The 27,768-nt window shown below is 67.8% G+C and overlaps 1 protein-coding gene across 3 annotated transcripts; it reads right to left on the reverse strand.

The window, feature by feature from the left end:
* Positions 1-3,750: 3,750 nt before the first annotated feature.
* ADGRA1 (adhesion G protein-coupled receptor A1) lies at positions 3,751-26,404 on the reverse strand. Of its 3 annotated transcripts, XM_041739317.1 has the most exons (7): positions 26,304-26,404; positions 25,567-25,758; positions 18,159-18,286; positions 16,496-16,619; positions 11,171-11,316; positions 6,588-6,686; positions 3,751-6,335 (listed from the first exon to the last, which is right to left on the reverse strand). In XM_041739317.1, exons 2-7 carry the CDS (start codon positions 25,567-25,569, stop codon positions 5,117-5,119), a joined length of 1,719 nt encoding a protein of 572 aa, XP_041595251.1. In that variant the 5' UTR covers positions 25,570-25,758; positions 26,304-26,404; the 3' UTR covers positions 3,751-5,116. The 3 variants fall into 3 exon arrangements, with proteins under 3 accessions (XP_041595251.1, XP_041595257.1, XP_041595263.1); XM_041739323.1 differs by lacking the exons at positions 25,567-25,758; positions 26,304-26,404 and adding an exon at positions 19,753-20,093; XM_041739329.1 differs by lacking the exons at positions 16,496-16,619; positions 18,159-18,286; positions 25,567-25,758; positions 26,304-26,404 and adding an exon at positions 11,883-11,955.
* Between the last annotated feature and the right edge of the window lie 1,364 nt (positions 26,405-27,768).

A 27,768-nucleotide genomic window follows, 5' to 3' on the forward strand; every position in this document is an offset into this window, starting at 1 on the left:
CCTCCAAGCCGTCCGGTTTCAGCGAGTGTCCTGCTGGCCTGTGAGGCCGGATCCCGGGGCCTGGCAGCTGACCGGCCACCCCGATGCCTCCTGCGGGGATCCCAGGGGCCCCAGCTCCTGGTCTCGCTCCCACCGTGTCTGAGAGCAGCGCAGGGCGGAGGCCGCGGCAGTGCAGGCTCCTGTGTGTCAGGCAGCTGTGGGGCAGGTGTGGGCCCTGCGCTGAGCACAGCGTGGACGCGGGCGCGGCCCTCGGGGAGGACCTTTCTCCAGCAGTGGGACCCGAGCCAGCCCCTGACTGAACACAGGAGGGAGCCGGGAAGACGGTGGCAGCGCACCCAGTGCAGGACCTTGCCCACGACGGGCCCGAGCCCACAATGAGACCCAGGCCCTGCCAGTGGAGACCCCGGCCCCTGAGGTGTAGACCCCGGCCCCGGCAGCGGAGACCCAGCACATCTGAGGCCCAGGAGACAGACGGTCACACGCTTGTCCTGGTTCGCCTCCCACTGGGGACCACTCTGCCCTCGGCCAGCACATGTGCTCAGGGTGGCCCCGGGCACCTCCCGCCTCCGGCCCACCATGAGCCTCACCTCGTCCGTCCTTGGTCCCTGGTGCCGAGGAGCAAGGGCAGCCGAGCAGCAGCCGAGCAGGGCCTGGGCGTGCCCCCCCATGTCTTTCCCTCGTTTCTTGCCCACGGCCTACGGATGAGTTTCTAGGGTTTACGGAGGGATGAGGACACCCTGAGCTGTACTCGTTTGAACCGCGTGGATCCGCGGGGAGAGCAGCAGGGCAGTGGGCAGGGCCACCCCGTGTGCCCGCGCGGGGGCAGTGAGGACACACGTCAGGGCCCAGCCCTCAGATGAGGGCTTCTGGGAGGGAAGGCAGTAAAGGCCCGAGAAGTTGTACTTGGCTGTTTCACGCCGATCGCGGGCACAGGTTCCAGAAGCGGAGACGTCAACCTGGATGAAACAGGGACCCTTGCAGGTGAATTTCCGAGCCAGCCCTGCAGCGGGGGTGGCCCTCGGCTGCCGTGATGTCCCCGAGTGGCCCCGTGGCGGAGCCTGTGTCACGGTGTGACCCCGGGCCAGCTGGGGAGGGGGCGGGGGGGTCAGGCCCCCAGTAGCCCTGGGCCAGGCTGCGGCCCCACCCGTGAGGGGGGCTGCGGGGCTGAGGCGTCCTCCTGGTGTGGTGCATCCCGCTGGCTTCTGAACGGGCTGTCGGGGGTGGTTCCCGTGTTCGCGGGCTCCCCACCGCGTTCCCCCAAAACCAGGGTCCCTGTGTGCGGTGTGGCCCAGCGACAAGTGCTGCGGCGACGCCAGCCCCTGGGGGGCGGAGCCAGGTCTGGGGCGACCTCAGGTCCCCGGGGGCTCACACCTGGCCTGGACACTCAGCCTGAGGTGGCGTCTGCTGTATGATGTGGGGACGTGTTTGGTATGGGGGTGACCTGCGGTGCCCACTGCGATGTCTGTGTCCTCGGGCCCCACTGTCCCCGGGTGCCGCATTCCCTGGGCCTCCCGCACACAGGGCCCTGTGGGTTTTCTCCGTCTGTTCTCTGCTCCTGACCACCGACCTTGCAGCCCAGGGCGGGGGCTGCACAACCTGGGGGGGTCGTGTGGGCGCAGCCACCTGCGGGGGCTCAGCCCTCACGGCCGGTCTGCTTGCTCTCCACCTGGACTGGGGCTGGGGCTCCATGGAGGGGGGTGCTCAGTGTCCAGCACCCGGGGCTCCATGGAGGGGGGTGCTCAGCGTCCAGCACCCGGGGCTCCATGGAGGGGGGTGCTCAGTGTCCAGCACCCGGGGCTCCATGGAGGGGGGTGCTCAGCGTCCAGCACCCGGGGCTCCATGGAGGGGGGTGCTCAGTGTCCAGCACCCGGGGCTCCATGGAGGGGGGTGCTCAGTGTCCAGCACCCGGGGCTCCACAGAGGGGGTGCCCAGCGTCCAGCTGCATCCATCTGGCAGGAGGAGCTGCCCTCCACTTTCCATCCAGCCTCTGCGGCCCTGGGGGCAGGAGCCTGACCAGGCCTCGGGGGCCTGCAGGGAACTGGCTCCCTTTTCCGGGCCCAGAGCCGGGGGTTACGGGAGGCAAGGGCCCCCAGGCCTGTGGGGTGGGAGGTGGGGCCTCAGGGAGCTGCTGGGGGAGGATGGGCGGGGATGAAGCCTTCGGTGTGTGAGTGTGCACGTGTGAGCGTGCCCCGTGTCCTCATGGGACTCCTGCCCTGTCCCGTCCCCACCTCCAGACACACCCATCCCTGCACACGCAGAGCTGCCCTGCACCCCAGCCAGACGCCCCTCCTTCCCGACCTGTGGGCCCAGAACGTTCTTTGATCTTGGATCCAACAAGAAAGTTATAACCCGAAGGTGCCTGTGTGATAATAAATCACGTAATACCAGCTTCTACTGGAACCCCTGGGTCGTAGACACCCCCGGGGACAAGGTGAGAGGGAGGCCCCGGCTCGAGCGGGTGGGGGGTCGGCAGTCCCCGGGAGGCTGCGGCCGAGCTCCAAGGGAGGACACACACAGCCTGAGCCCGGCGGTAACCCCCCCTCAGAGACCCCGGGGGTCACAGGGAAGGGGGGCAGCCTGGCGACAGCCCCGGCTCTGCGTGCGGCTCTGTGTCCACCCAGGGCCCTGAGTGCGAGGGCAGGCTGCCACCCCAGCCCCGCACACAGCCTGGCACCTCGTGGGAGCGCCCGCACAGCTGCCTTTGGAGGTGTGACCTGTGCCACGAGGTGCACCCCAGAGGCTCTCCTGGGCTCCGGCCCCCAGACAGCTGGCGCTCACGGGGCTCCTGGGGGCTCAGGGCTACTGTGACCATCATGTAGAGCCCCAGGCAGGCAGGGGGGCCGTGGGGTGATGGGGGGGACGCTGCTGGCCCTGAGCCCGGATCCTTCCCCTTCCCCAGGGACCTGGAGGGGCTCCCCGTAGCGCGAAGGCCCTGGGGTCCCTCATTCGGAGGGGGCTCCGGAGGCTTCTCGGAGGAGTCAGGGGCCGCGGGGTAGCCTTCATCCAGTCGGCCGTGCCCGCGGGGGCGGAGCCTCCAGGTGAGCATCCTGGGCGCAGGCAGGTGCGCGGCTGCTGCGGACGGCCCGGGGAGCGGGGCGGACACCGAGGCGGCGCCCAGCACTGACCGTCTGCGTCCTTGGCTCCAAGCGCCGGAGGGACGCTGTTCAGGCCTGTTGGGCTTCCAGGGCCTTCGGCTGATGGGGTCAGCGTGGCGTCCCTCCCCCGGGCAGCTACTCCGGCCCACCATGCACCTCACACGCTCTCAGAGGGCGGCACACGCGCAGCTCTCAGCACCCACACGTGTACACACACACACACACACGTGTAGACAGGGGAAGGAGGGGACACACCGTGAGACCGGAGACCCTGGTCCCGTCCCTGACCTCCGTCCCGCATCCTCCTGGAACACGCCCCGTGTCGTGCGCTGAGGCCTGGGTGCCCTGACGAGGTGCCAGGCAGACGGAGCAGGTCACAACACCGCCCCAAGTGGACTCAGGAGGCTGAACCGATATCGAAACACGAGATTTAATGTTTAATGTTGAATTTCTTTGGTTTGAGTTGGGGAGGTGCGCTCCGCTCGGCCGGGCCGCTGGGGCAGGGAGGACTGCGGCCGCCTCCCAGGGGCCCGGAGGGTCGGGGTGGAGCAGCCTCCCTGGGCGCCGGCCCCGCCCGGTCCCCGCGTGCAGAAGCAGGAGCCCCCACCGAGGACGACAGACGCACGTGATGCCATTAACCAGCCTCACAAGGGCAAACAGTGCAAAATACTGTATTTTGTCTGACAGGTGTGCATCTACAGCGTGTACACAGCACAGCGTCGGCTCTCTGGGTCCTCTCGGCTACGGAAGCAGGCGGCCCAGCCGGACAGGCGGACACTGCCGGGCGGTCATCTGGCGGCCTGTCCGGGTGGCCTGTGAGGATGCGCGGGGCTCGCGGCGCGCGTGGGACGTCGTCAGGTCTACGGGAATCCCGGGAAGCGAGGCTCCTCGTGCTCAGATGCTGAGCGGTGGCCCTCGGACCCCGACACACCCCTGTCCCCTAGGCATGCGGTAGGACGGGCCTGCGCCTGGTGGAGCCCCCGCCCAGAGCGTGGCCACAGAGACGACGTCCGTGCGGGGCAATGACACGGGCGCTCCGATGTCTGGGGACACGGGCTGTGCGTGCGCACGGAGTGCTGAGTGTGTGTATGCGCACGCACGTGTGCAGGTGTGGACACACACGATGCACCTGTGCATCAGTGTGCCACGCACACATGTGTGTGGTGTGTGCACGCGTGTCTGCACGTGTGCGTGGGCCTGGGGGGAGGGAGGGGTTGGCTGTGCACAGTCCTGCACACGTGTTCCCCGGGAGGTCGGGCCTCCATCCATGGCCCTGCCCGCGGGATGAGCCTCGCTTCATTCACTGTCCTGACACCCGTCCTGAGTCGGGGCGTCGTGCCCGGGTGTTCCTGGAAATGCCAGCCCCCCTCTTCCCAGCCCTAGTGACCTCGTGGGGTGGGGTACGGTCCCGACAGAGGCTGGCGCGACAGGCGAATCTGAAGGGCTTTTGGGCATTTCCGAAGGCACGCGGCCCCTCAAAGACCCCAGCCAGCGCCCCGGAGCCCGGTCGCACGTGCACCCGCATCACAGTCACAAGCCCCAGCATCCGTGACGCCCCCAGGGCGGCCGCTGCAGGCAGAGGCGGCGATGGGGGCCCCTGACTCTGACACGGGCCGGCGAGGGGCCAGCGGTGACTGCCCAGGTCCCGGGCACCTGTGCCGACCAGCAGGCTGCCCGTGCCTTGGAACCAGACCTAATGACACACTCACTAGACGCTGGAGAAACCGGGTGGCACCTCCTGTCGCGGCCGGGCTGGCGGGGCAGGCGCCGGGCGCCGCGGGTGTTTCCCTGCTCGGTTCCTGGGCTGCCCCGGGGACTGGGTGCCACAGGCCAGGAGTGACCGGGATGCGGACGGCCCGTCCGGCCTCAGGGTTAGCGGAAGCAGGCGTGGCCCGAAGCGCGTTCCCGCTGGGTCCGTCGCAGCGCAGGTCAGGGGCGCCAGCCACTCGGAGAAGCGGCCCCGCTGGCCTCCCCTGGGGGCCGGCTCTGCCCGGCGCGTGTGTGGGGCGGGGGCGGGGCAGCTACACGGTGGTCTCGTTCTTCCACGGCCCCGTCCGGATGTTGCCCATGCCGTTGGCGCTGAAGGACAGGACCTCACACAAGTCGCCCTTGAGCAGCCCGTTCTGGCCGGGGCCGCCGAAGGGCAGGGACTGTGTTCTGCGGAGCATCTCGAAGTGCGGCGGGCCGTGGGCCGACTCCCGGCCCGGCCGCAGGGCGCAGCCGTACAGCACCGAGCCCGCGTCGCTGCCCTCGGGCTGGCTGACCAAGGGGAAGGGGTCGGCCTGGGCGCAGCAGGCCAGCGCGTGCGCCCCCACGGGGCCCTCGAGCGAGCTGGGGGGGCTGTCCGAGCGCGAGCTGCGGGGGCTGCCGTCGGGGCTGGACGGGATGTGGTAGGCGTACTCCTCCGCCGCGGCTGCCCGGTGCCGGCCGAAGTAGGGAGGCTCAGTTCTGGCCTGGAGGCACCTGTGCAGGTGCGCGTCGTGCCCGAAGGCGTCCTCCTCGTGCACGTGGACGTGGGCCGCGTCCTCCATCAGCTGCTCGCAGTGCATCTTGGCGCAGCACGGCGTGGCTGGCGACAGGCAGTTGACGTGGCTCTGGGCGGCCTGCAGGTTGGTCATCTTGCAGTGGCCGGTGGGCGGGGGGCCGAAGCCCCGCGGCTTCCCCGGACACGGCGAGTCCTGCAGGCAGGCCGCGTGCCCCAGGGCGTCCCCGTTGGTGTCGAGCGCGGGGCAGGCCCCGAGCTTGGCGCCGTGGGCGTCCCCGCGGGAGGGGCAGCAGGACCACCAGCAGTGCCACACGTCGTCCCGCTTGGCGCAGTGGTGGATGAGCACGAAGAGCCCCAGCGTCACGCAGAAGGCGCCATACAGGCAGCTGAAGACCATGTCCAGGAAGTGGCCCTGGGACACGGCCAGCGCCCCGAAGGCCCAGGTGGCCGCGAACAGGAACAGCGTGAAGGCGGCGGCCCGCAGCTGGGCCTTCAGCGAGTGCTCGTTCTGCAGCAGGGAGGCGGCCAGGGCGTCGCAGGCGGGCAGCGAGCCGGGCCGGGCGCCGGGGCTGTGGCGGGCCTCGGGCACTGCCAGCCGCTGCTGCTCCTCCGCGCGTGCCCGGAGCTCGTACCTGCGCTCCGGGTGGCGCCGCAGCTGCACGTAGGTGCCCAGGAAGTAGACGCAGGTGACCAGGGCGATGAAGGCCGCCGGCCCGTAGAAGGCGCCCAGGCTGGGCTCCCAGGCCATCCAGCAGCTGCGGGGGGGTGGCGGGAGGGGGGGCATGAGGAGGGGGCATGGGGGGCAGACACACCTCCCGCTGCTGGCGGGGCCCTCACCCCTCCCTCCCACCTCAGGGGCCGCGGGCCTGTGCCCGGCGCTGGAGCCCGGGGAGCAGAGATCAGCTGAGGGCAAGGGGCGCTGGGCGCTGGGCGCTGGGTGTGCACCCTCGGCGGCTGCAGAGGAGCCGCGCTGGGTGGGGAGGGGCCGCGGGCGCCGGGGGACTCACTAGGGCACGTCCTCGCTCTCCGTCCCGTAGTTCCTGATGTTCGTGGCAGCCGTGACCCCGCAGATGATGAAGGGCACCCCTCCGCTGACGAGGTAAAACCTGGGGGGCGGAGGGCCGCTGGGTGCCTGCGGAGCCGCCCCAGCCCCCGTCCAGCCCTCTGTGGGCAACGGGGGCCTGTGCTGGACCCCACCCTGCACCCCCGGCCCTGCACCCCTGGCCCTGCGCCCCCACCCCGCCAACCCCACCCCGCAACCTCCACCTCCCTCGCCCCACACCCCCCAGCCCTGCATCACTGCCACCCCCACCCACCCTGCGACCCCCGGCCCCCGCACACCCCGCCCCTGCCCCGCAAACCCCACTCTGTAAACACCCTGTCCCCGCATTTCCCCCCTGCAACCCCGGCCCTGCATCACCATCTCCTCCCCCGGATCCCCTGCAACCTCGGCCCGCAACTTCCACCCGCCCTGCCCCCCCTGCCCCCCCCCCACGTAGCCCCTCACCCTGTACCCTGCCTGCTCCGCAACCCACACCCGGCATTCCCCCGACCCTGCAACCACCCCCCACAAACCCCGCCCGCAACTCCCCCGTCCTCGCCCCCCAGTCCTGCACACCCCCTGTCCCACCCCCAACCCCCGCCCTGCATCCCCCCTGCAACCACTCACCCTGCCACATAACCGCGCCCCCCCCCCCCCCGCAACCCCCCGCTTCCCGCCCCCCACGCCTGGCAAACCCTGCCCTGCCATGTAATCCCCCCTGCAACTCCTGCCACCGGCCAGGTAACTCTGTTCCCCCCAGCCCAGCGCCCTGCAAACCCCCACCCTGCACGCCCCCCCAACATCCTCTCCCCCGTAACTCCCCAGAGGGGCCTCTGCCCAGCCCTCCTCTCCCCCTCGCCCTCCCCCTCCCTTCTCCTCCCCTCACACCCAGGGCCCTGCCTGGCAGCCCCGCCTCTCCGCTGCTTGGGGCGCATCTGACCTCTGACCCTGCCCCAGGACAGTGACCCGTGTAGAGGGGAGTTGGCCCCACTCTGGGCCTGGCCGACCTTGGCAGCAGGGCCTGAGCCAGCAGCTCCCCCTGGAGGCATTCTAGGGCCCCCCCAGGCCGGGTCCTGGAGGAACCAGAGCTCCGGGCCCCACGGTGAGGGTCGTGGGCGAGGGGCAGCTGACGGATGATGCCCCACGCTCCCGGCGGGCACCACGGCTCTTTGTCCCCCGCGAGGGGATGACACGGGTCCCAGGCCTGCAGGTGGGAGCCCAGGGACCCCGGGGACTCTGTGCCTCCCCGAATTCTATATGCAGACAACGTGTCCTTCAGAACAGGAAAAATACAGACGCTTTCTGACAAAAATAAAACTGAGCGCATGTGTCACCAGCTGGCCTTCGGGAAACGCTGCGCTGCGACCTTCAGGCTGAAGGGCTACTGCACCAGACTGAAACCGGGGGAACGGGGCACCCGGACGCCAGACCTCGGGACAAACGGAACACTTTGCCTTCTCTTCCTTAAAACACACGTATGCGGTTGTGTAAAGAAGCGCCACGCTGCGGAGCGGAGCTGCCAGGGCGTGTGGGCGCGTGGACGGCGGGGGCCGGCCCCGCGGGGGCTCCTGCGCACACTTGCACGGACCAGCGTGACTCTCACTCCAAAGATACGGGAAGAGTCCGTGGACTTTGATCCCCAAGGCAACACCGAAAACTAATAGGCAAAGGGCTAAGAGATAAAACGAAATGTAGAAAAATATTAAAATAATTCAAAAGAAGGAAACAGGACAAGAAAGGAGGAGGAGAAGGGAGAAAAGAGGTAAAACCAGAAAACAGGTGGTGAAGCGGAGCCCGAGGGCCCCCTCGTCCTGGACGGGAGGCAGAGGCGGCAGCTCGGGTCCACGGGAGACGCCCGGGGCCCCCGCGCCCAGGCTTCAGGGGAAAGAGAGAGGAAGGCCCTTGCGTGTCCGCGTCAGCACAGCCCACGGGGGACCCGGCGCCCAGGGAGCCCACATGGGAGGGAGCATCGCCCCTGGGACCTCAGGGGACTGGGCCAGCGCCGCACGGGAGGGACGGGAGGGAAGACGAGTGAGCGCATGGCAGCCGGGCCGCGGGGACCGGGGCCAACGGGGGCAGAGGTCGTCAGGCCAGAGGACAGGAAAGCCACCCGGGACGTGGATGAACCCCACGCGGGTCCTTTAGAGCCGCCCGCAGAGGTGGTCAGCTGCTGGCCGCACCGACCCGGAGCGAGAGCGAGAGGGAGGGAGGGAGGGAGGGGCTCGTATGGTCCCAAGGCCCGGCCTGAGCCACCAGGCGGGAAGACACGCGTCCTCACTGGACAGGTGTCCCGTGGCCGATGACAGGACCGTGGACGCAAGATCCTAGGGACCCACGGGCAGCTCCCCGAGCTCGCTAGCAAGCGCAGCAGATCTTCCAGACACAAGGCCTGTGCACGCGACTCGGTTGTGTTTTGACCCGTGAGCGACGCTCGACCCAAAGAGACGATGAAGGAGACGATCCCGGTAAAGTCGCGTGAAAACGGTCCGTGGGCAGGGAGCCCAGCCCGGGTGGCACAGGACGCACGCTGGGGGCTGGGAGCATTGGATGCTGTGGGCGTGGGCGCGTCCGTGACCCCTACGGGCTCTGTGGGGCCCAGGCTGGCGCCACCGAAATTCCAGGGGCTGTTTTCCCAGAAATGGAGGAACGGATCCTACTATCCACGCAGGAGGGAAGGGACGCGGGATAGACAGATCAGCCTTGCGACGCGAGACCCTGCACCCCCTGTGCCCCTTGAGCCGCCCGCCTGAAGGCCGGCCCCACACAGGGACGCGGGCTCCCAGACCGGCAGGCCGTCCGCCCGGCAAGGACGCCCCGGTTGCTCCACATTCCAGGTCACGCGGCTGCAGTGGCCGTGAACCATCTAAACGGGTTTGGTTCCCCCAAAGCTGCGCGGAGGGGGCGTGCAGACCCCAGCACGGCCACAGGGACAGTGGGGCCCTCGGCAGACCCGTGGGCCACAGTCCTGGGGCCACCTGGCAGCGGGGCCAAGGTCAGCGGTTAGACGACTGGGCCCTTGTCTCTCCAAAAGCCGCGTGCTCGGGGGCACACACCGGGTCCTAACCCACGACCACTTTCCTTTTATCTGTCGTCAGAAGTGAGACGGAGCCCCCGCCCGCCGCCGACCGTGTCCCCTGCTCTGCCCCCCGAGGCTCTGCGGGGCCTCTGGCCGCTCTCTCGGCCTTGGCGGGGGCCCAGCAGCCCGAGCAGGGGCTCCCCCCTCCCCGGAAGGCTCGGGAGGGACATTCCTGCTGATGGGCCCTGCTGGGAAGGGGGCCGGGGGTGCCGGGGGCCGCCGGGGGGGCATCGCTGGTAAGGACGCCTCCGGCTGGACGGGGCCTGCAGCGGGAGGGCACACGAGGAGCGGGGCTCAGGGAGGAAGGCAGGCGCCAGCGGTGGGGCCCCACCAGCAGCCCCGGGCAGGGCCTGGGCGGAGAAGGCGGTGAAGGGGGCAGGCCCGCAGCCCAGCCCAGAGCCCGTGTCCCCCCTGCCCCCCAGGGTCAGGCTGTTTGTACTAAGAAGGGGACACGGGGGACAGGGACAGGTGACAGTGGTTTCCAGACGGCACAGTGAGGGTCTAACGTGGCCGATGTATTACACGGTCCCCGAGCCCACCCCTGCTGGTCCAGGGCCCCCTGAGCCCCCGACCCACAGGGCACTTGTCCCCCGAGCCCTGGGGCCTCTGCTCCCAGAAGCACCTGGGAGCCTGGTTCATTTTGTGCATGTGATGCCATCGGACAGAAAGGTGCCAGAATGTTCTGAGGCTGCCATCGTGTTCTTTCATCAAGTAGAGACCAGGACAATCATTTTGAGACGGACTCTTACACCCAGGAATGGGGGCGCCCCAGCAGGGAACCCCTGCCTCCCTGGGCTGAGTGGGCAGCAGAGGCTCCGGGGCCCTGGAACGTGAGGCGCCGGGCCCGCGGGCTGCAGCGTCGGGAAACCCCGGGGGTCGGCGCGTCCTCCGCCGGCAGGTGCACGGAGGTGTTTTCCCAGATGCCCCTTGGAGTTTGGTCCTGGACCAGCTCTGTCCAGGGGGCTGGGTGTCCGTGACCCAGGGCCCAGGCCACAACCCGATAGCAGCGTCAGCTGCCCCTCACGGCGACCACCTGCCCTCCCGGCACCCTCCCAGCTTGACCAATAACTGCCCCCCAGCCTCGGGAGGCCCAGGCCCCGTGGTCACCCTGGGGCTGGTGCCTGGGCCGCCTCAGTTTCTCCCAGCTGAGGAGCCGGTGCCTGAGCTCGCTGAGGTCCACGTGTGAGCCGTGGGCAGGCCCGGAGCAGTGATGTGTCCCCCGAGCTGTCTCCACAGCCCCTGGTGGGCACACTGGCCCCCGGCCCCGCTGACTCGGCTGCGGCCCAGCACCCCCACGTCCCGTCCCCGGCCCCCGGCCCTAGCACCCACCCCACCCTGGCCACCTGTGCACACTGGGCTGCCCTTGACCCGTTTCCCTGGAGCCCGTTTGCTGAGGCCCCGGAGGGGAGCCCAGAGCTGGCGGCTGCGGGCGCCCGGGGGGTGCGGGAGGCCGGGCACGCGCGCTTGGCTACCTGAGCAGGGGCTGCCTGGGGTACGGTGGGTGGTCTGCGCCCGGGCACGGCGGGGCCTTCTTGGTCACCTGCTTGTAGATGTTCCTGGCGGTCACCCCGATCCACAGCATGGTGGCCAGCGTGGAGTAGTGCAGGAGGATGCCCACCTGCAAGGGAGAGGCTGGTCAGCTGCGGCCTTGGAGCCCGTGCGGTCCCCTGGGTCTGACCCTCCCGCTCCCCCTGCATCCTCAGGACAGCCACCGGCGACCGGGAGGAGGGCACATGGGGTCCCGCGTCACAGGGAGGCGCGCGGGCACCCGGCCTGGCTCTGCTGTCCCGCGGGGAGCCGGGGCTTGGCGCACACGGACCCATCCGCACGATCCCCCGGGGGGTTCGCGTGAGGCTGGCCACGTGTGTGCCCTTGGCAGCGTGCACTCGGCGCCCGCCCTTCGGGCCTGCGTGCCCTGTGTGTGCAGTCGGCGTGTCCCAGACGTGGGCCCGGAGGGCTCCAGGGAGGGCGTCCTGTGGGCTCGGGGCCACACAGGGGCCACGTGGTGGAGCGGGGTCCCGCAGCGGGCTCTCCGGGGGCCGGCGCGGGTGTGGCAGGCGCTGAAGCCCACTCCCCACGCCACGCCGTCCGCAGCTGCCCCGCACGTGCCCTGGCCTCCCTCGCCTCGTTAGCTATCGTGCACCCCCTCCCTCGTCTCCACCTGCCTCCGGAAAACAAGGTCACCTGTGAAGCCACAGCCGGACATCTCACGACGACGAGTCGATCGTGGCTGTGACTGCACAGGGCCCGCGGGTCTAAGGAATGCCGAGATTCTCTGAATGAGCTGACGTTGCCAAATCCAGGGTCCACGTTCACTTCTTAGAAAGCTCTAGAATCGGGGATCCCTGGGTGGCTCAGCGGTTTAGCGCCTGCCTTTGGCCAAGGGTCCCGGAGTCCCGGGATCGAGTCCCACATGGGGCTCCCTGCATGGAGCCTGCTTCTCCCTTGCCTGTGTCTCTGCCTCTCTCAGTGACTCTCATGAATAAATAATTAAAATATTAAAAAATAAAAAAGAAAGCTCTAGAATCGTCATTGAGACCGGGGTGGGTGCGGTGTGCGGTTCCAGGTGCGCTCCCTGCGCCAAGTCCCGCCTGCCCTCAGCCGGCGGCCTCGAGGGGCACCCGGGCCTCCCGCAGGCTGCACCCGCCCCGGGACCGGGGGCCAGCGCCCTCCGCACCTGAGCCGGAGGGAGAAAGGGCCACGTCCGCCCAGCCCTCAGCTGAGGGACGCAGGGTGTCTCTGTCCGGGGGCAGCTGTGCGGCGTCGTCCCGGGTGACCACGGACACTCACGGTCCTCGGGGGATCAGGGCTGGCCCTGCCGCTGTCCGGCTGCCCCGAGCCTCGTCCTCGGGCTCACTTGCTCGTTTGGTTTGCAGGAGGGTGCCAAGGCGCGACGCCGCCTCTGGACGCTTGGAGAGGTCACAGGGACCCGCCCTGCCTTCCGTCCCGGGCCGCTGCCGACACAGACGCACATCATCATGTGGGACCACTGGCCGCTCGCGTTTGTGCTCGGGATGTCACTTAGGACTTTAATGACACGCCTGGTCCCCTGGTGGCTGCAGCAACCGCATGTTCCCGGCCGAGCAGAGCTTCGGGCCACGTGCTGTTCATCGTCTCACGGTCGGGGTCTGAGCCGCACCCGGCAGGGAGGTGGTCCAGGGCGGCCCACGTCCAGGCGCCAGGGTGGTGGCAAGCTGTCCCTTGTGCGGCGGGGGCCTGGCTGCGGCCTGGGGAGGACACGTGAGCTCGTGGAGACATGCAGGCTGCGACGTGTGGAATCCACAGTGGGCAGGCTGGTGGCCGGGGAGAGCTGCGTCCAGGGACGGAGACTGATGTCCCCGGCCGCACAGGCTGGGACGGGATCCCTCCCTCCTCTGCCATTGTCCCTCGGCCCTCAGGGGAGTGGACAAGCCCCAAATGGGGAGGGCACCCGCTTGGCCCAGCCCAGGCTCCAGCGCTGGCCTCGCCCGCACCTGCACGGCCCAAAGGCGGCCCCACGGCCGGGAAAGCCGCCTCCCAGCCGCCTGCTGCCGGGCGGGCCGGGCGTAGCCTCCGGAGCAGCGACCGACTGTTGGCGTCTCGGGGCACGCGGCCGCGTTCCAGAAATGGCAGAGGAGTCCCGGGCAGAAGGTACCCCCGACGGCTCTGCGGGCTCCTCCCACCGGCTCGCTGGGCCCCAGCTCTGTCCTCCCGCCCGCACACGGGGCCCACGGGGCCCACGGGGCCCTCTGTCCCTCGTCCCCGCTGCAGAGCTGGGCGGCACCGCAGAGCTCCAGGGACTTTGCTCCCCAGGGCGGGTCCGGTCCCGATGCACGTTTGCAAATGAGCGCGCGAGGGAGCCCGGGCCCTGCTGCCTCGTGGACGGGGGGTGGAGGCCAGGGCGGCCTCCCGCGGGAGGACTGTCTCCTCCGTGAAGCGGCCGTTTCTCACGCCAACCTCACTCTCCTGCCCTGGCCTCTCGGGACCCGGCCGGGCCCGGGCCGACCCCAGACTGTCTGCCCGTAGGCGCCGGGCCCCACGTGGAGGAGGACCCTGGCCTCCGGGGCTCGCCACCCCGGCTGGAGCGCGGGCAAGGCTCCCGGGTGTTCGGGGGGAGTGAGCCCCGGGGGCCGAGAGCCGCGGGGCCCAGAGCGGCGCTTCCTCACCGCCAGGGGCCCAGCTCGGGGCGCGCTCGTGTGGCCGAGTGTGACCTGAACACGCGGTCGAGCTCACGGCTTGCCCCTCAGCAGGCGCTCACGGGCCGGCCGTTCCCACGCCCGTGCCCAGGCGCCCCAGATGTGCGGCCGCCCCTGGGCATGCTTCCACCTGCGCGCTGGGGGCTCCTCGCTGCGGCCCAAGCGCGGGGCCCAGGAGGTGGCCGGCCGGGGGTGTCGGGCAGGCCTGCGGGCCGCAGGCGCCAGGGCTCGGAGCCGGCCCTCACTCCTGTTCTTTCCCAGGCACCCCTGCGGAGCAGCGTCCCCCGGGGCGTCGCCTGCCACCTGTGCCAGGGCCAGGTCGTCTTGTTGCGCGGACCCCACCAAGGGCGGCACCAGCGCCCCCGGCTGTCGGGTGAGTAGGTCCCAGCAGCCCCTGCAGCCCTCAGCCAGTGTTGACTTCCCAGAACGACGGCTGGGGGGGACCAGCTCGCCATCCCTGCTGCGGCCCAGGAAGGTGCACCCGCTGACAGACCGAAGACGCGGGTCCTCGCTAAGATGCTCTTCGGTCCCCGGGGCAGCCCCACTCCGGCTCCTGCCTGGGTGCTGGAGGAGACGGTCCTCCTAGAGGCCACTGTCCACATAGAGGTCACTGTCCACTCTGGCGGTCACTGTCCACCCTGGAGGTCACTGTCCACCTAGAGGTCACGTCCATCCTAGAGGTCACTGTCCACCTAGAGGCCACTGTCCATCTAGAGGTCACTGTCCACATGGAGGTCACTGTCCACCTAGAGGCCACTGTCCACTCTGGAGGTCACTGTCCATGTGGAGGTCACTGTCCACCCTGGAGGCCACTGTCCACCTAGAGGTCATGTCCATCCTAGAGGTCACTGTCCACCTAGAGGCCACTGTCCATCTAGAGGTCACTCTTCACTCTGGAGGTCACTGTCCACATGGAGGTCACTGTCCATCCTAGAGGTCACTGTCCACCTAGAGGCCACTGTCCACATGGAGGCCACTGTCCACCTAGAGGCCACTGTCCACATGGAGGTCACTGTCCACCTGGAGGTCACTGTCCACATAGAGGCCACTTTCCACCTAGAGGCCGTTGTCCATGTAGAGGTCACTGTCCACATGGAGGTCACTGTCCACATAGAGGTCACTGTCCATCCTAGAGGTTACTGTCCACCTAGAGGTCACTGTCCACCCTGGAGGTCACTGTCCACATAGAGGTCACTGTCCATCCTAGAGGTTACTGTCCACATGGAGGTCACTGTCCACATAGAGGTCACTGTCCATCCTAGAGGTTACTGTCCACCTATAGGTCACTGTCCACCCTGGAGATCACTGTCCACATAGAGGTCACTGTCCATCCTAGAGGTTACTGTCCACCTAGAGGTCACTGTCCACATGGAGGTCACTGTCCACTCTGGAGGTCACTGTCAGCCCTGTAGGTCACTGTCCACCTAGAGGTCACTGTCCATCCTAGAGGTCACTGTCCACCTAGAGGTCACTGTCCACATGGAGGTCACTGTCCACCTAGAGGTCACTGTCCACATGGAGGTCACTGTCCACATAGAGGTCACTGTCCATCCTAGAGGTTACTGTCCACCTAGAGGTCACTGTCCACCCTGGAGGTCACTGTCCACATAGAGGTCACTGTCCATCCTAGAGGTTACTGTCCACATGGAGGTCACTGTCCACATAGAGGTCACTGTACACCTAGAGGCCGCTGTCCACATGGAGGTCACTGTCCACCTGGAGGTCACTGTCCACATTAGAGGCCACTGTCCACCTAGAGGCCACTGTCCACATGGAGGTCACTGTCCACCTGGAGGTCACTGTACACCTAGAGGCTGCTGTCCACATGGAGGTCACTGTCCACCTGGAGGTCACTGTCCACATTAGAGGCCACTGTCCACCTGGAGGTCACTGTCTATGTAGAGGCCACTGTCCACCTAGAGGTCTCTGCCCCCCTGGGCTGATCTGGGGCCCGAGCAGGAGGTGGGGTGGGAGCTGGAGGGGGGAGCGCACAGAGCACCCCGGGTTTGGGGTCACTCGTCCTGTGCCCGGGGCCACGGTGAGCAGCACAGGGAAGCGGCTGCCCGCTGGGGAAGGGCCTCTCCTGCGCCCTGTTGGAACCAATGGGTCTGCTCCCCTTGGAGAGAAAAGCCAGGTGAGGCCACAGGGGGTACGAAGACCCCTTGGTGACTTGTTCTCAAGGCCGGATGCGCCGAAGAGCGGAGCAGAACCTTCCCGAGTTCTGCAAGGGGGGTGGGCAGCTCGGCCCTGACCAGAGCCTTACGTGGCCGCGGTTGCGGGAGCAGGTGAGCCCTTCTCGTGCCCCTGCTGCCCCCACCTCCGGGGGGGACAGCTCTGGCCCTGTTCCTGGGACCGACACATTGGCCGGACGGCGGACGTCCAGTGAGCGTGTCACCATAGGCCCCCGCAAGCCGACGTGAGCCAAAGGTGAGCGAGGCCGGGGGCCTCGTGTGGAGAGGCTGTGGTTCAGGCGCGGGGGCGCCGAGCCCTCCCCGGGGACGCGTCTGGACAACGCCGCAGGGTCCTTACATGAGCAAGACCGTTGGCACAGATGCCCCCTTGGTAGCAGGGTGGACAAACGCTTCAAATCTGTAGCGAAATGAGGACACGGACAGCACTCACCGCCTGGCACAGGATCGGGTACTTGGTGCGGTTCACGCCGCCGGCAAACACCGTGAAGGTCAGCGCCGCGTGGAAGCAGAAATTCAGGAGCGTGTGCCGTCCTCTCCGGCTGATCCGGATGGCGCTGCGGGAAATGGAGGTTTCCCATCAGGACCCGCGTGCAAGTCAGCCCTCCTCCCCAGATGCCGTGCTCCGTCCACACGGGGCGGAGCTGAAGGCCTCTCGGGGTGACCGGGGGTCGGGGGAGCACACCCCAAGGGCCAGGCGGAGGGAGGACACAGTGAGTGGCCGGTGGGTCGTTCTGTGTTACGTCTGTCTGGAGCGCTCAGACGGGAAGGGGTTTGAGAAGTCTCCAAGCTACTCATTGGCCAGATGCTGACATTGAGCCCCGAGACTGACTAGTCTGGTCACAGAGACAGACGGTGGGAGGGACCCCCCGGCCTCACCTCCTCGTTCCCCAGACGGACGTCTTCCCTCTTTGTGGAGAGGCCTGTCCTGACTGAATGTTAGCAAGACCCCGATAGCCACACTTGCCCCGGCCATCGCTGTGACCAGGCCTCACCCAGGCTGTGGCCACCACAGAGATTGTTCAGCCGATGCCTAGAACTCTGACGATGGCCACAGTGTCTTCATGGCCTGGGACATGTCCCAGCCTGACATGTCCATGACCCTGACCTCGGACATGCCCAAGACTCTGACCAAGACCATGACCTTGGACACGCCCAAGCCTGTTCCCATGACCATGACCTTGGACACGCCCAAGCCTCTCCCCATGACTCTGATCTCGGACACACCCAAGCCTCTCCCCATAATCATGACCTTGGACATGCCCAAGCCTGTTCCCATGACCCTAACCTTGGACATGCCCAAGACTCTGACCATGACCATGACCTTAGACATGCCCAAGCCTCTCCCCATAACCATGACCTTGGACACGGCCAAGCCTGTTCCCATGACCATGACCTTGGACACGCCCAAGCCTCTCCCCATGACTCTGACCTCGGACACACCCAAGCCTCTCCCCATAACCATGACCTCGGACATGCCCAAGCCTGTTCCCATGACCCTGACCTTGGACATGCCCAAGCCTCTCCCCATAACCATGACCTCGGACATGCCCAAGCCTCTCCCCATGACCCTGACCTTGGACACACCCAAGCCTCTTCTCATCACTGTGGTTATGGCCACAGTCTGGGCTTTGCTCCTGACTGATTATGAGCTTGGCCCTGACCCTGTCCGAGACTCGTCACATTTCCCAGGTCATCCTCCCTGCAGGCAGAGGTGGCAGGAAACCAGCTCAGAAGGAAAGCAACTAGACCCCCTCCCCCCGGGCTAAAGGGTGCAATGCCAAGGTGGGGAGAGTTCTGGCAGCTACGGTAACTTCCCAAGTGTGTGGGCTCTTGAGCTGACCCTGCGCCGTTGGAGGAAGACGTAGGTCACCAGATTTGGTAAGAACACGGAGGCCACTGTGAGAAGACCCTGGTGGAGGCCTAGTCTGAAGGGCATGGCTGTCCTGGAGCGCTTGGCCACCCTCGGCTGCAGCGGGCCACCCCTGGTGCTAGGCAGGCGAATCTGAAGCACCTTCCGGGACCTCCTGTTATGTGAGGGTGGGCTTGCATGTGCGGGGAAACGCACGCGATGCCGAGGCAAAGCGGGGCCTTACTTCTGGTGCACGATGTAGGTGATGACAGAGGCGAGGAGGCACAGCAGCATGACAGCGGTGCAGGCGTACACCACGGGGTGCAGGAACTCCCCTGGGTACTGGGGCAGGGAGAGGACAGTCTTCAAATCCTGGAAAGAACACAGACAGGCCGTGTGGGCCAAGTGGCCAGGGAACGAGGCGCCCGGCAGAGCCGCCAGGCTGCCCCCAGGTCCGGCCTCGCCCCTGCAGGCCGTCAGAGGTGTCTGCTGAGTTGGGTGGAGATCTGTGATGGGTGCCCCGCTCCCTCGGGGCCCACCTGGGTGAGGGCGCGGGCAGCAGAGAGGCAGCAGCACACGGCAGGTGCCCCGGATCCCACCCGCCCCGGCACCAGGAGATTGTGCTCCCCGGGATCACACCAGCCCCTGGAGCCGACTCTGGCCGGTGGGGAAAGGGCGGCGCCGTGACGGGGCCGTGTGGCTGGGCCCTCCGGAGCGCGCCGACCCAGGGTCGGGGGGCACGTCTCCCCACGGGGACGGAAGGCTGAGGGGCGAGGGCCCGGCTGGCGTGTGAACCGAGGGCATTTTGTCTCTTTGTCTGCGAGGGGGTGAGGTGAGCTCTTGCGGGGTCAGCACAGGCCACCCTGGGGTTCCGGGCCCCAGGCCCGGGTTCCCAAGATGCCGCCGATAGAAGAGGCACCAACCAAGCTCAGGGGGGTGCGGGCGGCCGTGCACACCGCGCCGGGCACCCCGCTCCCAACCTGCTGATTCTGTGCGCTGAGCGGGCCCCAAGGGTGCAGAGCCTCCTCTGCCGCGGGCTCCGGAGGGGCAGAGACAGGAGGCAGGGAGGCTGGGAGTCGGGAGCCTGGCCTCGTGCACCTCTGACCTCCGACCTCTGACCCACACGGAGCAGTGTTCCAGCCCGTCGTGTGCCGTAACTGCCGCGGGACAGGGAAGCCGGGCTGTGGACAGAAACGGGGCCCTACGGCTCAGGGGCTGGAGCCCTCGCACTCCACGGGCTTTCAGGGGGGCGACTAAGGTCACGGGGGGTCATAGGGCGAGGCCTGGTTCCATAGGACCCGCGTCCTTAGCAGAGGGAGACGCGCCCAGGACCTGCCGGCGGGAAGGCCGTCGGAGGCCACGGCGAGAAGGCGGCTGTGTACACGACCGGCGGGGTGGCCTCGGGGGAGACCTGTGACTCCTGGACCTTGGACTTCCAGGCTCTAGGACTGAGGGGCGGGTCGCGTCTTAGCGGGCTCGAGGGGCTGGGGGTTGGGGGCCGGTTATGGCCATGCCCTCCCTGCCCGAGCCGGTCATGGCCCCCGCGGCAGATGCGCACACTCGACGGGGGTCTGCTCCTGCTCCCACTTTGCAGGTCAGAGGGTCAGAGCGTGAGACCCTTTCTTGGCCTCTGGGCTCCTGCTCTGAGCTGCCCGCTCTGCTCCCACGGCCCGGATGTGCCCCGCTGGGGGAGGCAGGTGGACGCTGGTGCCCCTAGAGGGTCGCCCGGGGCCCCATGAGAGCGTGCTGAGCCGTCCAGCTGTGACAACAGGCTGGTGGCTGGCGGGGGAGGGGTGGTCTGCAGCCTCGCCAGCCGTGCCCGAGGCGGGTGCACCCACCCCAGGCTGACGCGGGACCTGGGTGCGCGATGGGCCCCTCCCGGGGCAGTGAGGGCGGCAGGAAGCAGCTGGTGCTCCTCCAGGAGGGTGCCCGGCCTGAGTCACGCGGGAAAAGGAGAGAAACTGGCCCTCGCAGGGCTTGGGCTCGCCCCGGCCGGGACAGTGCCGCGTCCCAGAGCTTTCCTGGTGGACCACATCTTGCCGGGGCAGCGAAGACGAGGCCCCAGGCTGTCGGGGATTTCCAGGGACCGCAAGGGCCACCCTGGTGTCCAGCCGTGGCCTCTGCACCCCGATCTGGCTCTGCCGGGGGACGTTTCCGAGGAGAGCTCCCAGCGGTCTTGGCAACAGCAGATGGAGTCCCGTCACCAGGGAGAAGGTGCCGAGCGACCTGGACACCAAGGGACTCCTTCCAGCTGGCCGCGCGGGAGGACCGACTGACTCTCGAAGCCAGAAGTGGGATCCCTGACCCAGCACATGGCCAGCTGCAGCCGAGGCGGGAGCGCGTGTCACTGGGTAGACCGGGGACGGCACGATGGCGGCGCGCCAGGAAGCCTGAGGGCAGGTGCGGACGCGCGTAGGACGCCAAACCCCAAGTGCCAGGGCGTCATGAGCTCAGGAGGGAAGACAGCCGAAGGACGCCAGCCTCGCGGTGGCAGGGCCACGTGGAGGGCCCGCCGGCCTGGGCCGCCTGGCCACTGCGCAGGCTGCTCCCCGGGGCACACACCTGCCGGGCCTCCGTCCCGCGGCGTGAACGTGTGTCCCCGGGGCACCGCTGTGCCAGTGAAGATGCGGAGCGGGGCTGGGAGGTCTCGGCCAGCTTGTGGGCTTCCCGGGCTCGCCGCTCCCCTCGGCTCCCCGCCTGCTGGAAGCGCTCTTGCGTCCCGACTCCATCCCAACTTCTGAGCGTGAGGGACCCTCCCTGTGGCCCTGGGGGGACGAGGGTTCTGACGCTTGTCACCTTCAGCCTCCTGCCAATTGTAAATCGCTGCAAAAGTCGAGGAGGGCACGCTTTCCTGGTCTGATCCTGATACGGAATCGTCTTCTCGTGGCCGTTCCTTCTGGAATTCCCCGCTGCCCACCGGGAGGGAGCCTGGCAGGCCGTCGACAGGCCTCAGCACGCCCCAGATACGCCCAGGCCCTCGCCCGCGTCGTAGTCCCTGCCACAGAGCAGTGGCTTCTAACCCGGGGTCTAAACACCCTGACGCTCCTGACCTGAGGCGCCCTGGCTGCTGGGACGGGCTCCCTGAGTGCGGAGCTGGCGCCTCGGGTCCGGGCCAGGGGTGGGCACGGCCCTCTGGGGGCTTTGCCAGGCGCTGCCACTGCTCGCCCAAGGCCCGCGCCCTCCTGCTGCGTGGCAGCCCCGAGTCCTGGCGGGGGCGGGGGGCCGAGGGAGCAAGCACACGTCCCAGAGCAGCGATGCCCAGCCCCGTGCCCTGCGCCCCATGCCCCCTGTGGCGCCCAGGCCTGCATCGGAGACATCACGCTCAGCACGTCCCACCCACCGAGGAAACCAGGCCCCGGTCGTGCCGCCGGATGATGCTTCTGGGCGATGCTCCAGACGCAGCGCTTCCCGGGAACGGCCCCTGGCCCCACGCAGGCCCCACGCACCCGCCTTGGGGGCTCCTCAGCCCAGGGCCGGGTTTTGAGTGAGGTGGTGCCGGGGGGGCGGGGGGGGGAGCTTCCCGGCTCCGAGCTCTGCGGCAGCAACATCTGCTTTATGAGAAACGGAGCCTCAACCATCGGGGCTCCTGGGTTTCTCCTCCGAGTTCCCGACCGACTGTGCCTTTTCTACATTTTTGAGGTGACATTTAAAGCTCCAAGTAGGTAATGCGAAAGGGAGGTATTTTATATGTTAAAGTTCACGCGTGTCCCAGCTCCTCCTGGAGGACCTGCTTCACTAGCGTCCCACGGACAGGGTCCTCGTGGGGTGCGGACGGGCCCGCACGGAGCTCGCACGGAGACGCCGGGCTCAGGCCGCAGATCCCCTCCTGCCGCGGCCCGGCCTGGGGAAGACGCTGCGCCTCCTGCCAAATCCGGGCTCCGTGTTCCCTCGGACGGGCCCGTGCTCCCGCGGAGCCCGGAGGCTCAGAGCCCGGCCGGGTTGGCTGGTGCTCCCCCTCCTCTCAGGCTTTACCTTCCTTGCACGTGTTATTATTATTTGAGGGGATGTATCCTTTTTGGTATGTTCTGCAAACAGTCGACTCGGATGTTGAGAGAGAGACAAGAAGAGGGAGGAAGGAGGTGCTGTCGTCCGATCCTGACGGGGCCTGTGCCGGCCGCGGGGTGGGGAAGGGGCCGCCTCGGCCTGGGAGACGCGGACGGTGCCGGCGTCCCCTCCGCCTCCGCTCCGGACCGACTGAGACGGATCCCGTTACTGGTCTCCGGCGTCCTTCGTGTTTTTAACGATCATCGCGGCTCATCGATCTGTCAGCCTCCCGCGGCAGCGTCCCGGGGGAAAGGCAGAGGCAAAAGGTAAGTAATTTATTCATTTGGAGCACAAATTACCCTAATTGGACATCACATTTGTACAGCGTGTTACACTTTTCTCTGGGAGGGGAGTGTGGGAAATAGCACAGGCTCGCCTGCTGGCTGGGCTGCCGGCCTCAGGGTAATGCTCAGGTGGGCGTAGGGGGGACATTTCTGGGACGAAGGTAAGCTCAAAAGTTTTTAGAACCTTAGATATGAGGCCGAATGAAGAGTAGCACAGGGGAGAGCGGGTGGGGTGTGGGTGCTTGTACGTGCCTGCAGGTGTATATAGGTGCTTGCGGGTGCTTGCAGGTGGTTTCAGGGGACTGTAGGTGTTTGCAGGTGGCTGCAGGTGCTTGCAGGTGGTTTCAGGTGATTGCAGGTGTTTATAGGTGCTTGCAGGGGGTTGCAGGTGGTTTCAGGTGATTGCAGGTGTTTGCAGGTGCTTGCAGGTGTTTGTAGGTGGTTGCAGGTGGTTTCAGGTGGTTTCAGGTGTTTGCAGGTGTTTGCAGGTGCCTGCAGGTGCTTGCAAGTGGTTTCAGGTGATTGCAGGTGTTTGTAGGCGCTTGCAGGGGGTTGCACGTGCCACAGGCGCCTTGTGTGGCCGGCTGGAGGTTATGAGGGTGCAGCTTCGACGAGCTGTGGTATGTGCACAGGCCAGGCTGGGTCCTGCCCGGCTCTGCCTGCGCAGCAGTGTGGTGGGCACCAGCCAGGCTTCTGCGTCTCCGCCCTGCAGCTACCCCTGGTCTTTTCAGGGGTCTCAATTCCACTGTTGGCTTTTCAAATGTGGGGTGCTTTTGTGCAGAAAAGGGGTGTCCTGAGCATGCTGTGTCCTTGGGATCCTGTGCTCCGAGCACAGCCAGGGCAGGCCTTGCTTTCTATCCTTCCAGCCCCTGCTGGATGTGGCAAAGGACAGTCCGGCGACACGGAGGCCAGCCCGAGTTCAGGGCAGGTGGGGCTCTGCGGGGTCCTGGGCTGCTGCCGGCACCTGCTGGGCCAGGGCCACGTCACACAGAAGCCACCCAAGGGAGGTCTCGGCCCCGAGGCTCAGCATCGGTAAGTGGGGAATCTTGTCCTCTGAGATCCGCTTGGCGTCCCAGCGACCAGGGGAGTCCCCGGCACACCTCGTGGCCTCGGGAGATGTGGCCGGAAGGCAGAGCTTGTGCAGCGTGAACGTGGTGACCACATGCTCCTCAGGCCACCAGACCCACATGCTGAAAGGAAACAGGGAGAAAGTGCACAACTTTGGACAACTTCTTACTCCCTTCTGGCGCCTGTCACGTGTTCCTGTGGGGGAGGAAGTGTGAAGCTCACGGAGGATCACGAGGTGCAAAGGAACATGCATTTTGGTCGCTGCTTGAATTTGGACACTAGCGGGGCTGCTGAATGCACACTCGCATGCACACACACAACTGCCCGTGCACACACACACACATACACGTGCATATGCACATACACGCTCACACAAGCACACACCGCAAGTGCACACGCACACGTGCACATGTACTACACGCACACGTGCACACACAGACATGCACACACAAGTGCACACGTACACGCACACACATGCACACACATAGACACAAGTGCACACGGGCAATACATGCTCACGTGCACGCACACAAGTGCACGTCCGCTTCTGTTTGCTCACAGCTGGGATGGAGGCCTTGGTCCTGCAGGCCCGGCTGGGGAGTGTCGGGTGTGTGTGCGTGCATGGTCCTGCTGGAGCACCGAGGGCAGCTGGGGCGCACGTCCAGGAGGGAGGCACAAGCGTCTGTGGGGCCCCCCAGGTGCCTCCAGGGGACCACGTGGCGTCACCCAGGAGCCAGAAGGCTGATTGCCAACCGCAGGCGTCAGGGAAGCCGACCGCCAGCCCGAGGCAGGTGCCTCGCAGGTGAGTGTGGCAGCGTGGGCCGGGCAGGTTGGGCCGCCCTGCTGGCCGCAGCCTCCGGGCGTCCTCCCCGTGTTGCCTGGGCCCCAGGGGTGAAGCTTGCACCGGAGCTGCCCCACGCGGGGCTGTCTCCCCATGTCTTTGGAGACTCTCCAGTGAAAATGTTATTGGGTGAGAATAAAAACCAAACAAATTGCTAAGACTCCAAACCCTCTGGGCAAGTGTAACCCGCCCGTCTCCACTGTCCTGGACTGGCCGGTGTCAAGAGGCTGGACCGGGGCAGCACTGTGCATGGACGCCGTCACCGGGGATGGGACGCAGGGTGGATGTGCTTGGGGGCCGGGGTCAGAGAGGAAGAAGCGCCAGGGCAGCTGCTCTGGCCGGGCCCGCCCCTGCCCCGGCCCCTGCGGGCCTCCTGGCTCACGCTCCGTGTGCCGACAACGGGCTCCACTTTGCAAATAAGGCTCTAACCTGAGGACGAAAAGCCAAGAACCAGGCTGACCTAGAGGCCCCAGGTGCATCGGGTGAGGCACCGCAGGCGACAGGCTGTCCCTTAGGGAGCCTGGCCAGGCTGGTGGTCTCCCGAGGAGCCGCCGAGCCTGATGCACAGCCTCTAGGGCATCTGGCGTCCTCCTGGCCGGCGAGGCTTGGGGCGGCGGTGTGGACGTGCGATGCTCAGTCCTGGCAACCAGCACCGACCTTGTTTGCGCGTCTCGAACGGAACAGGAAGGAAACAAGTGACTCAGACAGACCCCCCCCTTAGGAAGCAGACAATCGGGTGTGCATTTGACTCATTGCTGGCGTCCGCGCCACGGCCACTGCCGGCCACGTGTCCCGTGGCCATTGGCATTCCCTGCACGCGCTCTGGGCCCTCCGCGGTCGCCGTCCCTCACACACGCACACGCACACACACAATGCATTATTTACTCGGCCCCCAGCCTCCCAGGGTCCAAGCTGGCAGCGACCACACGGAGGCTGCACGAGCCTTCACGACAATCCCCCGTGGCCCTGCTCGCTGCTGACAGCGGCCGTGCCCCCTTTCCTGGCGAGAGAAGCGTCCCCCCCACCCCGTGTTTGCCGTATGCGCTGCTGAAGCTCACCCACGTCTCCCCGCCGTTTGGCCAACTTTCCGAGGGGAAGGGGCGGGCGGGCCTCGGTGGGAAGGCTGCACGACAGCCTGGGACGGAGGGCGGGGCCCCAGCCGGGGGTCCTGGGGCTGAGCCTTGGGGGAGGGACGCAGGCCCGCGTGTCCTCCCCTGGCTCCACGGCTCCACATTGCGGCACGCCTGCCACTAATTAGTATGATCGACGCCGAGCGAGCCGACATCAGAGCAGCCCGCAGGCAGCCCCGGGGACCGGGGACCGAACGCCACTACCTGACCGCGCGGTGGCCCCACCGACGGGGTGGCCGCCCTCGGTGCTGCTGGGCCCCGCTGCCCGGTGGGGCACGTACTCACCATGAGCCCTGCGAAGTGAGTGCTGGACGGAGGGGGGTCGCCGCCGAGCCGCTTATGTGGCACCTTCTTCCCCGCCGGCCTCCATGGCCAACCCGAAGGTCAAGGTCCCACACAGTGGCCGTGGGGTCGGGCCCCGGGCCAGGTGCCTCGGGGCGACCGTGGGACGGGTGAGGGTCAAGAGGCCGTCCCCATCTGCGAAGACAGGGCACGGTCAGGGCAGGGCGGAGGGTCCCCTGGCCTCAGCCCCCGCTGGCCCCACGCAGCTGTCCCACCCTGGCTCGGGGCACGCAGCGGCGGCGGCTGCCGGGGACCCGGGGCGGGACGTGAGAGCAGACCCTGCCGCCCGCCCGGGAGCCTTTCCAGCGGGGGGGAAGGCAGGGCTCAGAGCCCCGCGACATGTCCGTCAGGTTCCATCAGGAGCAGAGCAGACCCGGGATCCGCCTCCTGACAGGCAGCTGCGTGGGGCCGGCACACACGGGGGCCGGGGTGGCCCCCCAGACGCCCCCGGGGCCCAGCCGCTCGCCCCCGGGAGCCCGAAAGTTGTCAGCGTCTGCATGGGGCTCCGTGGCGGATCCGATGTGGGGGGAGCCGCCCCAGCCCGGGGAGGGAGGCACCCAGGGCCGGGAGCCGCAGGGGCAGGTGCTGGGGTCCGGGACCCCTCACCCCCTCGTCCCGCGCCCCCCGCCCCCGCCCAGGCCCACCCGCCGCGCGGCCGGAGCCGCAGCTCAACTTCTCACCTATTTTGGCAGAAGCAGCCGGAGCGGCCGCGGCGCGCCCCGGGGAGGCGAGCGGCTGCGGCGGGGGCTCGGGGCCCGGGGCCGGGCTGCCATGGCGGGGGGCGGCCGCCGGCGAGTCCGCCGATCAACAGATTGCGGGACCGCAGCCCGGCGCGGGCTCCGCAGCCCAGGGGATGAGTCAGAGCCCGCGGCGGCAGACATGCGAGGCGATGCTCCGCGGGCGGCCTCCGGGGCTCGGGCGGGACCGCGGCCGCCTCTGCGCCTGCTTGGAGGGCGGGCGACAGCCGCCAGCCAGGGACGGGACCGGCCGCGAAGCAGGCGCCGTAACCATGGGGACGGGGGAGGCGCCGGGCGGTGGCCGCTCCCGCTCCCCGCTCCCCGCTCCCCGCTCCCCGCGCCCGCAGTGGTTCTTCCCGCGCCGCCCGCCACACTGCGGAGCCGATTTAAAGGGACAACCGGCCGCTGTCGCCTTGGCTCCCTACAGAACCAGACGACTCCGTTAGACATCCCCCGAAGGGAGGCGGGGGGACTGGGTGGTTTTATTCTATTTTATTTTTTGCAGGAAATCTGTGTCTGTTGAGGCTCAGGAACGGACACGTGAGCAAGAAAATTGATTTCAGAGGAATTCTCACGGGCCTTGTGTTAGAGTAGCCTCCAGCTCACACTGTCCGCAGGAGGTGAGCCCACCTAGGGTCTGTCCCCCCGAGGGCCGGCGACCCCCTGCCCCAGCCCGGGGTCCCGGCCCCCAGCCCCGCGACAGGCCGGGTGCCGGGAGGGCGACGGGGCTGAGGGCAGGCGTGAGCCCCGGGGACGGGAACCCGGGCAGGCGAGGTGGTCCCGGGGTTCCAGCCCCGAGCCCCAGGCAGCTGCGGTGGGGGCCCTGGGGAGACCCCCGCTGTCCCCTCTGGGCGGGAAGGTCGTGACACTGGGCCTGCTTGGAGAGTCACTGGGTTCAGGACGCCTGGGCCCCGACGCTGGGGGGACATCCTTCAGGGTGAAGCCTTCAGGGGGCCCTGCCTGAGGGGCTGCGTCCTCGGCTCCTGGGGGTCGGGTCACTGTGAGGAGCCCGGGCTCCCGACCAGGGACGTGAAACCCGAGGGCTGCACGGATTTTCCGGTCGCCCAGAGATCGAGTGTCAGCGTGGGCGCCCCTCAGGCCCCGACCCACCCTGCTGCCCCGGGGTTGCACCCCCAGAGCTCAAGGGGTCGAGGGCCCGGGTTGGTGCTTCTGTGTGAGTGGGGGCAAGAGGAGGGCGGGAAGGCCCACAGCCCCTGACAACCCCCAGTCCCTGAGCACCCCCAGCTCCTGACGGCCTCCAGCCCTAGACCACCAGCCCTTGACCACCTGCAGCCCCTGATGACCCCCAGCCCCTGACCCCGCAGCCCCTGACCCCCCAGCCCCTGACCACCCTGTAGCCCCTGATCGCCCCATCCCCCAACCGCCCGCAGGTCCCTCCACGCCGACT

The sequence above is a fragment of the Vulpes lagopus genome, chromosome 2 (genome assembly GCF_018345385.1).
Source record: "Vulpes lagopus strain Blue_001 chromosome 2, ASM1834538v1, whole genome shotgun sequence".
Lineage (NCBI taxonomy): Eukaryota > Metazoa > Chordata > Mammalia > Carnivora > Canidae > Vulpes > Vulpes lagopus.